The 9,989-nt window shown below is 42.0% G+C and overlaps 1 protein-coding gene across 2 annotated transcripts in view; it reads right to left on the bottom strand.

Annotated features, from left to right (window-relative positions):
• Window positions 1-261: 261 nt before the first annotated feature.
• Window positions 262-9,989, bottom strand: part of KDELR1 (KDEL endoplasmic reticulum protein retention receptor 1) — a 133,228-nt gene continuing 123,500 nt past the window's right edge. Inside the window, exons 3-7 of one of the 2 annotated variants that reach the window (XM_033171260.1) lie at window positions 7,407-7,548; window positions 5,618-5,718; window positions 4,582-4,740; window positions 2,753-3,005; window positions 262-1,037 (exon numbers count right to left, since the gene is read on the bottom strand). In XM_033171260.1, coding sequence (XP_033027151.1) covers window positions 1,003-1,037; window positions 2,753-3,005; window positions 4,582-4,740; window positions 5,618-5,718; window positions 7,407-7,497 — 639 coding nt within the window. In that variant the 5' untranslated portion in view covers window positions 7,498-7,548 and the 3' untranslated portion in view covers window positions 262-1,002. Of the gene's footprint in view, window positions 1,038-2,752; window positions 3,006-4,581; window positions 4,741-5,617; window positions 5,719-7,406; window positions 7,746-9,989 lie in introns of those variants that run through there. The other variant, XM_033171259.1, reaches the window with a different exon arrangement.

Below are 9,989 nucleotides of genomic sequence, written 5' to 3'. Positions count from 1 at the left end.
AACTCAGTAGGTTATATCCAGCTAAGCTTTATTCAGAGTAGGCACACTGAAATGAACTGATCAAAGTTAGGCATTTCCATTAATTTCAATGAATCTATTCTGGTAAAACTTAGTTTGATATAAGCCAATGAGTAGAGAGAGCTTCAAGAGATGGGGGAAAGCAGCCACTGTTTTAACAGAAAGCAGCAATACTGTACAGGAGAATAGCATGGGAAACAAGGATGAATGTACAGGAATGGGAAACACAAAGATTTCAATACAAACAGGCAACAAAACAGATTTCTTTTTATTTAAATTCCCATCCCTCCCACAAAGGCACTAATTAATTGGGATGATTGTTGTTTGTTTTATTTAAAGTAGATGAGGAATTAACCATCAAATAATATTCAAAATGAAGCAAATGTAAGAATGTATTAGGGTGGTCTTTTCTTGCCAGCAGTATTTTTTAAAAATAGAGAAAAATAATCAGTATCTAAAGAAAATAGATTAAATTTGTAAGTGCTCCTGTTTATCTGGATAGACCCACGGCACTCAGATTTCTTCATAGCTGTGGTCAACCCAAAGCCCAAAACATGAGCACAGTGTGAGAGGAGGGAGATGTCCAGTTGTTGTAGCTGTTGTTTTAAAAATATTTCCTACCTGTGGCAGTTCATTACCAAAATAGAGTCAGGAGTATAGAAAGTGAGGTCAATGATAAAAAGGGCCCTTGAGAAACCTACCACCTATATATCACCAGGAGTAGTCATTATAAGCTTGGAGTCCAAGCTGTTGCCCACCTCACCCCTTCTATATCAGTCTCTTGAGCAGAAGGACAATCCATTGTTTTGACCCAAATCACACTCAGGTAAAAGTTCAGGGTGCAAGAAGAGATCAACAGGTGACTTAACTTCGTTGGTAAGAATAAAAAAAGAAAAAACCCCAGAAACTTTGTTTTTAACTTCCTGTGAAGGATTCTCCTCATCCTTCTTGGCCAAAGTATCTTTGTCATGGGCTCAGTGTGAACTATGCCGGCAAACTCAACTTCTTGCCTTTTAGAACTGAAGAAAGAAAAGAAAAGAGAAAAAATTATGAGAATTTTGCCTTGCTATAGCTGTAGAAAGTACGAAAATACAACAACCTCTGGTAAGGGAAAAATACATTTTCAGCAACGTCTCAGGAAAAAAGGTGCACCAATCAGGAATAGTAATTATAGCCTTGAAATTAAAGTAGCACTATAAAATGCATGAACACATCTGGAAATTCTGCTCATTACCTATACATATAATAAAATGTAAGGTCGTAGATGGGAGGCCAAAGTTAGCCACAGAGGTAGAGTCAGAATGTGCAGCCCCCACCCAATCAACTGCACTGCTCCACTGCCTGTTGTAGTAATGCAATTTGTAATACAATAAAACACAATGTAAGAAAAAAGAAGCAATAATAATACAACCAAAACCAATATACTTAATGTGATGGATATATAATCTGTCTTCAACCAAAAATCCACGGACACACTGCAGATCACCTGAATGATGCTCATGGCCTACTGGTCCATGGACCACAACTTGAGAACCTCTGGTCTAAGGCAGGAGTGTGGGGGTAGTTGGGGTTGGCAGGTGAAGCCTCGAGTATCATATATATTAATGGTGAACTTGTTTCAAGATACAGCAGCCATGTAACCAAAATGGAGCTACTAAGATATGATAGCCATGTTCAAATATATCAAAGGATGTCATATAGAGGAGGGAGAAAGGTTATTTTCTGCTGCTCCAGAGAAGCGGACACGGGGCAATGGATTAAAACCACAAGAAAGAAGATTCCACCTGAACATTAGGAAGAACTTCCTGACAGTAAGAGCTGTTCGACAGTGGAATTTGCATCCAAGGAGTGTGGTGGAGTCTCCTTCTTTGGAGGTCTTTAAGCGGAGGCTTGACAGCCATCTGTCGGGAATGCTTTGATGGTGTTTCCTGCTTGGCAGGGGGTTGGACTGGATGGCCCTTGTGGTCTCTTCCAACTCTATGATTCTAAGAAATGAGGGAGGTAGCAGGCTGGGGAACCGTGGGTTTTGCAGAAGCAGGAAAAAAATATTTCAGGAAGGGAATCCAAAACAGCCCAATGAGACCTAAGCATGTGCTCAGTGACCACAATATGATGTACATGAAAGGAACAGGACCATTCCACACTGCAATATTTGGTGTGCAAATGTGTGCACACATACACTCAGCCCAAATATACCCTATCATTATCTTTAAAAAACAACAAATGCACAAGTTTTCAACATCCTACAAGAGATATTCCAAGTCATTTTAGTTCTTGAGACAGAAAACTAAATAACTGACAACCAGATGCCTGGTAGGCCAATTCACCTGGCAGAGCTGGACCAGACATGCTCACAGTATATGGATAAGTTCCAAGCATTTATACTTCTTCATGTGGGAAATATTTATCTGTATCATCTCTTCCCAGTCACAAGGAGAAAGAACTAACCAGCTAATTAATTTGTTGCCTATTTACAATAAGTAAAGTGTCAATAAGTCTTTCCAAGCTACAGAGGTGGAGGCCTGATACTAGCTGTACAGCACCCTCTAGTGATCTTTTAGATAGCAGCACAGCTCATTCAAGATAAAATATGCATCTTCTTGAGATAGACTCCCAACTCACTGTGCTAATTCCACTCCACTCTAGAAGCCTTGAATCCTAGCCTCCCATTTTATCGTATATACACATGATCACATAAAGAAATTAGTTTCCACCCCTGTTATTTCCAAAATACCTTTTGTAATGTAGAGGTAGAAGAAATCGCAGTAGAGTATGGTTTGCACCAAGCCAGCCACAATGGCAATGAGGTCGAAGAAGCCCTCAAACTGGTAACGCCAAATCCAGTTGAACAAGTAGAGGGCACGGTAGACACCCAAGGCGAAGAGATAGTGACTTGTGATGGTCTCGGCCTCACCTGTCTTACTGACCATGAAGAGCTGTGGCAAGATAGCCACCGACTCCAGATAGATGGAGAAAGTCCAGAGAATCTGGAGGCATCCAAGAGAGATACAATATGATTGTAATTTACATATTACTGATAATGAAGCACAGCTCTGGGCCAGTCCATAATAACCTCAAAGTTGTGCTGCCATCTCAACATTAGCTTGAGGATTTTAAGAAGGGAAAATTGAGAATTCTAGATGCTGAGAAGTGAATTATTTGTACTGTCTACTATTACACAGCAAGATTCAGGACAGAAATTAAGGGTATATCTGACCCAACTCATTTTTACATGATTAGCCACTGGAAATACTGCAACGAGTAGATGCAGCCTGCATTAGATTGCCCGGAACTAGCATTTGCTTTGGGTGTTGTGTGCAAAACCTAGCACCTCACTCAAGAGATACAAACCACTCCCTAATTCAGAAATGGAGACCAGGTGTCATTGGACTCCAACTCCCATCAGTCCCAGCCATCATGGCCAATGGTCAGGGATGATGGGAACTGTAGTCCATCAACATCTGGAGGACAAATATTCTAGTCCTAGCCATTCTGTCCCTCTGCCCTTCCAATTATAGGAAATGTTTTCCTTTTTTAACAAATTGCATTTCTTTTTTGGCAGAGCAGCATATAGTCTCAGCTACATCACAATCCCATTTGAATGCCATCCACCCCTCACTGGAACTAATTTTGAATAATGAACTTCAGGTTTATTTGTCTGTGCCTAAACACACAAGTGCAGTTGAACATATTATTTGTTGCTTTAGAAAACAAAACTAAGCCCAATCCTATAATCCTAAAAAGAGAAAACAAATATATAGAGAATTAGTACCGAGGCAAAATAAGACCAAGGGCAAGAAGTCAATGCCAACACATAAGATGGAAAGATATCCCATGACATACTGTTGGCGCCCCTTGGCCACAACACTAAATGATGCCAGAAGTTGGTGATCCCTGACTGCTCCCTGTGCAGCTTTGCTTCAGGAAACACTGCACTTTCCCCCACTCCTCAGTTGAAGTGGGGGATAGACTAGATTAAAATTAAAAATTGTTGAGCTTTTCTTTTTTTAGGAAACCTCACCCCAAAACAGTGTTTTTGGTGCTGTTTCCTCAGCCTTTCCCATCATGCCATACATCTGATTCAGCAAAATTTCCCCCTTACGCCATTTTTACACTCCAAAACCATGACATGTCAGGAATTTTCCTGACGTATGGCAAGCCTAGAATAGAGTGAATTTGGTTGCAAATGGTGAAGGACTTTAGAATGCAGCCATCCTAATGGAGGGAAAGCAGCACCGGGATGGTCACCTCTACATGCCTTTCTCTGCATTTAAAACCCCCAGCCTTCCAAACTTCTGACTGGCTCAATTACGCTGCCGGGAGGGGGGGGTGTAAAATGCACAGGGAGGGACATCCCTGCATACCTTTCATCTCCATGGGTTTGTGCATACACAACTGGACACTGCTGTATGGATGCGTTACTATGTGGACAGGCGGGACTGAATCTTGCTACATTTGCTGGCATGTGACTCCTACCAACCCCTGCATGTGTGGAGCCAAAAAGATTGCCTTCCTCTGTTTTATGAGACAGGCATTTGGGGACCAACCTATACATTAAATTACCTCTAGCGGAGTGAAATCATGATTCACTAGGAAAGCTAACACTGCTGTGGGAACGACCAGGAACTCCACTCGGAAGGTGTCATGGTTGCCATCATAGGTGGCTTTGAATTTGTTATAGATCATCCACACTGTGGCATAGGAGCACGCAATATAAACCACCTATAGGAGACAAAATAGATCAAGAGGGATCACTGAGATCAACTATCACTCCACATCCCCAATTCTTCATGTAAACTAACCCTCCTGTAGTCTAATCATGTTATAGAGAATCCCTAGGAAACCTGTCTTAAAGATTAAATAGTCCCTCTCTTATTCCTAGATTCAAAAGCCCTCTTTAGCATCTAACCAACCTCCCCCATGCACCCCAAATCCCTTATAACAATGTATTTCCCCCCTTTTCCTTAATTCTACTAGCATCACATTGAAAAGTGGTACACCATGCTTGTAGATCTTCTCAGTACATTCTGTAACTTACTTTTCAGTACTCTTTTTCAAAGTTATAATTCACTGTTTTGCTTTTAACCTTCTTGTATAATAATATGCTATTGCTAAGCTTGTCCAGAAATATGGGGCAGAAAGACTTCAAAGTCTTAGACTATAATTATTCCGCTTGATGAAGTGCCCTGCAGAACTCAAACGTTTGCTTCCTCTTATATCAACATTTTACGACTGCATCCTGCACACACATACCTGGAAATAAGCTTCACTGAGCTCAGCAGGACTTACCGGTACTTCTGAGTACAAAGGCTTGCACATGTCACAGTTGAACAGTGCTACTCTACCTAGTCAGAAGTAAACTGTATTGAATTCAATGGTGCTTACTCCCAGTAGGTGGGCACAGAATTGTAGCCTGCCTTATCCTATCTCCTACTATTGTAACCGACTGTGGTGTCAAGGTGTTTCAGGCAGAGAACAAGGCCTTCTCTCCTACCTAAACATTTCCCTTTCTCTCTGATTTATGCCACCCACGCTTCATCCAAGCCTGTTATCCTCTCCTTCCACCCGGTCCCATCTAACCCACTGTCAAAGCCAGTACCTTCATAGAGGTGTTGTACAAGGAGATGTAGTTGGTGAAGAGGTCTAGGTACCGAGTGGTGAAGACAATGGCAAAAAGAATCTGGCTCTTCCCAGAAATCCCTGCACAGAGAAGCACAAGACAGTGAAACTCACAGATAACCACAAGGGTTCTGTGAAATAACAAACGTTTAAAGTAGCCATGTTCATTCACAATAATTTTACACCCAACCCTTGAGCATCACAACTGCTCAAGCCTCAACACAAAAAATTCATAGGCATACAACACAAAGGCACAGAATAAAAATAATCCAAAAGAGCTACAGAGGCAGGATGGTAGTGTGCTGGGATGCATCTCCAACTGGGCCTAATGCATGATATAATCCACGGCCTTTCCCAGTTCTTCCCAGCAGGAGGAAGTTTCCTATTCAGGCCTAAGGAAATCCACACTGCAGGGCCTCTGGCTTCCCTCCACCCAACCCTTTTACTCTCTACAGACCACCTGGAACCACCCAGACAACTAGAAAATCAGATTCTATTTTTTTTTCAGGAGGAGGAGACTGAATAAACTTTGCCAGTCTAATCTGAACTATCTTCCACGTCATCATCCAGCCTCTGTCAAGTTCCATGCAACCAGCTTCTCCCCACTGAATTCCACAAAGCATAAAATTAAAACTTCCACTTTGATCCCCCCCTCATTATAGCTTTCTTCCCCACCCCAAAGGCCAATTAACCCATGCCTGGCCAGGATAACTATGCTACTTTGGCAGGGGGGTATCCTTTCCTAAAAGCAAGCTTCATATACTATGTTTTAGTTATAAAGCATTGCTATAAAAAATGGAAACAGAAACCCACAAATGAATGGTGGATCTCCTTTTAAAGGACAAGTTGAATTCAACAGATACATAGATCCTACACATAGAAAAAAAATTATTCCACAATCAGTCACCAGCTTTAACAAAATTGTTTTTTTTTTTCTGTAAGGAAAACTCCCAAACACATTTAGGAACATAGGAAGCTGCCTTATATGGAGTCAGGGGCATCATTCAAGAGAAAGCAAACTCACAACATTACAGTAGTAAAGTTCCTCAATTACTGAAGTTGATATGAACTCTTAAGATGATATGGAAATGGATGTTTAAATCTACTATCTGAAGACTTTAAAAATGATAAAGGGAAGACATTTTCATATCTTTAAGGTTGCAAAATTTATGCACAGTTACCTAAAAGTAATCGTCACTGAGCAAAATGGGGCATGACTTCAAGTAAACATCCATAGACTCAAAGTCTGTAGTATGAGACGGAACTATTTAGCAAAGGAAAGGTTTAACAAATAATAACCAGCTATATGGTTCTGCATTCCTTATGAAAACAGATTTTGTTGTGCATGATGTTTCAACGACAGGCAAGAAATAACTTTTATATTATCAAAACCCAGTGTCACATTTTTAAAAATTACATTTCATAAATCTCTAAGTCAGGAAGAAAACAGAATTGCAACAGGGCTGTCTTTCAGTTCCTGAAATAGAAACCTGGGAAAAAATAAAGGGAAACTGCTAAGTTGTCACTATGCAATCCTGTGACAGGTTACTCAGAAGTAAGTTCCAGTGGGGCTTACTCCCTGGTAAACGTGCATATGATTGCAGCCTTCAAGGGAAAGGAGAGGAAGTAATTGCATGAATAAATTACAAGCGTAAACTAGTCAATTACAGGTTGTCTCCCATTGTTATGTGATCACTTTCAGGTCGGGAATAAATAACATTTTACATTCCCACGTAAGAGGGTGAGCAGCGGAACGCCTTCTTTCTTACCAGCACATGATCTTGTCTTCCAGATCTTCAGCAGCAAGATGATTATAGCTAATAGATGAGAGATGTCTCCTAGGAAGCGGAATACATTCATGGTGTTCCGGGTGTGTTGTGGAGAGGTTTGCTTAGCTTCCTAGCGGGAAATCTGCGGAAAGAGTAGACGAATATAACCTTTGGGAGCAGGAGCAGGTCCCAGGAGGATGGGGGTGGGTAGTGCGTGATCGAGAGGAAAAGAATCTTTTGTTTTTATTTCTTCTTCCTTTTTTATCTAAGTAAGCTGGCGTGTGTGGATGTAAGGATTTCTGGAAAAGAAGGCCACAAAAGGGGGAGGAGGAAGTCTCGCCACACCCACAGCTGGGCTGGGTTAGGCAAGCTGGAGGGTTGGGACTCAACTGAAGAAAGCAGCGAGAGTTCCAGCTCCTATTTCTGGCTTCTGAGCGGAATCACTAGCTTAGGGAGGTCAAAAGGGTGTTCCAGAGCCCAGAACAGAAACTCCATAATAACACCAGCAGATAATAGCTTATATGCATATTGAAACGGGGGGGGGGAGGGGGGACGACGACACACACACACTTTTGGTAATCTCCAGGCATCAGTATTGGTGACCATATGCTTGAGGTGGCAGACGATTTCCACCATAACCAGCAATGAATCGCCTCTCCTAAAGGGTATGGGAGAATGTGGTGCTATTACATTCAATATATAGATGATGGTTGACCAGGCTTACTTGTTGAGCATGCTGCTTTATGGCAGTGAGTCGGGGGCCACTTACACACCGCAACAGGAGCAATGCTTCAACATCTTCCACGTGCACTGCGTCAGGAAGATTTTGGCCATCACATGGCAGGACAGAGTCTCAAACAAAGATGTGCTCTGCCAAGCTCACATTCTCAGCGTGTTTGCACGTCTGTCTCAACGATGTCTGTGCTGGCTTGGTCATGTCCACAAAATGGAAGATGGCAGGATCCCCAAGGACATGTTTATAGGGAGCTGGCTTCAGGTACTAGTAGACCATCTTTGCATTACAAAGGTGTCTGCAAACATGACGTGAAGGCTGGCAATATCAGCCCCGCTCTGTGAGAATCCCTTGCAGATGACTGCAGTGCCTGGAGACCAGAGGAGAAATGACCACTGGGAGGAGCACAGAGAGAAGAAATGCCATGGTGCATCTGCAATAGCACAACTGGATGCCTTCATCTGCCCCAGATGCAAAAAACATGTCTCTCCTGTATCAGTCTCTACAGCCATAGCACTGTAACTGTCCAGCAGTTTGACTTCAACCCCGAAGGCGGTGGTCTTCTGAGACAGACGGATGCCAACCAACCATCTGATCCACCAGAACAGGGACTGGAAACCTGTTGCACTCTAGGGCAGTGTTTTTCAACCTTTTTTGGGCAAAGGCACACTTGTTTCATGAAAAAAATCACGAGGCACACCACCATTAGAAAATGTTAAAAAATTTAACTCTGTGCCTATATTGACTATATAATATAAAGTAATTCTCTTGAATAGGAATCAAATAACACAAAGAAAGTATTTTATAATTACTTTATTATGAAATAGTAAACAGAAATATGAAAAATTATAAAATACTTTATTCAGTGCGCAACCAGGGCCTGTTTGGCTGAACACAAAGCTGATATTCTGGCTGGAATTTTTCCCACGGCACACCAGGCAACATCTCGCGGCACACTGGTGTGCCGCGGAACAGTGGTTGAAAAACACTGCTCTAGGGGTTGCTAGACTACCACTCCCACCATCCCTCACCATTGGCCATGCTAGCTAAGGATAATAGGAATTGGGAGTTCAACCAGAATGCTACAGGTCCTGTTCCTCCTGCATTGCAGCCACTTCCCATCCCAGTAATCACAAGAGCTTGTTCCAATCCACCCTCCAGAGTTTGTGTTTGGTAGCATTCTGTCTTTCTCTTTCTGTGCTGTGGGGAAGGGGTGGCAGCTCAACTAGGACAGGGGTACATACTGCAATGTTACTGGGTATGGAGTCTCAAGAAGTCTTTAGGAAGTGGGCAGAAAAAAGCTTGGCTCTGGTAGGGGCAGCTGTGCTTCATAGGAGGCCCTGAGCCCAGCAGAGGGCGCTGTTACCAGCCAGTGGAATTTCTGCAAAACTACAAAGCTCTCCAAAGACCTGCCCTTTCCCCCTCAGTTATGATTGCATATTGTTAATAAAAATTAAGCTAGTTTAATTGTCTTGGTGTAGCCAGTTATTAAGGATGATGCACACGTGCACACACATCAGATATGTCTGCATATATCTGTTCCTGTCCTGTTGGATGTAATTTTTGCTGCCCCTTCCCAATTTTCAAATTTAGATACTTGATATAAAATATAATATTAAAAGTGGTTTGGAACAAACAGTTCAATGAAAATTACAATCATAATCATAATATATGTATGCAATACAACATATCTACATGCAGTGGGAAGTTGCAGCGAATCATGTCTTCCCACCACATGCACATATAGCATATGTCACATGTTTAGAATCATAATACATGACAATCTATGCACACTTCACAGAAATGCCTAGGCAGCAGTGACTCCCATGCAGGAGTTCCATCATTTGTGA

Source organism: Lacerta agilis, chromosome 14, assembly GCF_009819535.1.
Source record: "Lacerta agilis isolate rLacAgi1 chromosome 14, rLacAgi1.pri, whole genome shotgun sequence".
NCBI classification, from domain to species: domain Eukaryota; kingdom Metazoa; phylum Chordata; class Lepidosauria; order Squamata; family Lacertidae; genus Lacerta; species Lacerta agilis.
Note: the sequence above shows the minus strand (reverse complement) of the source record. Positions and strands in the feature narration are given on the sequence as shown.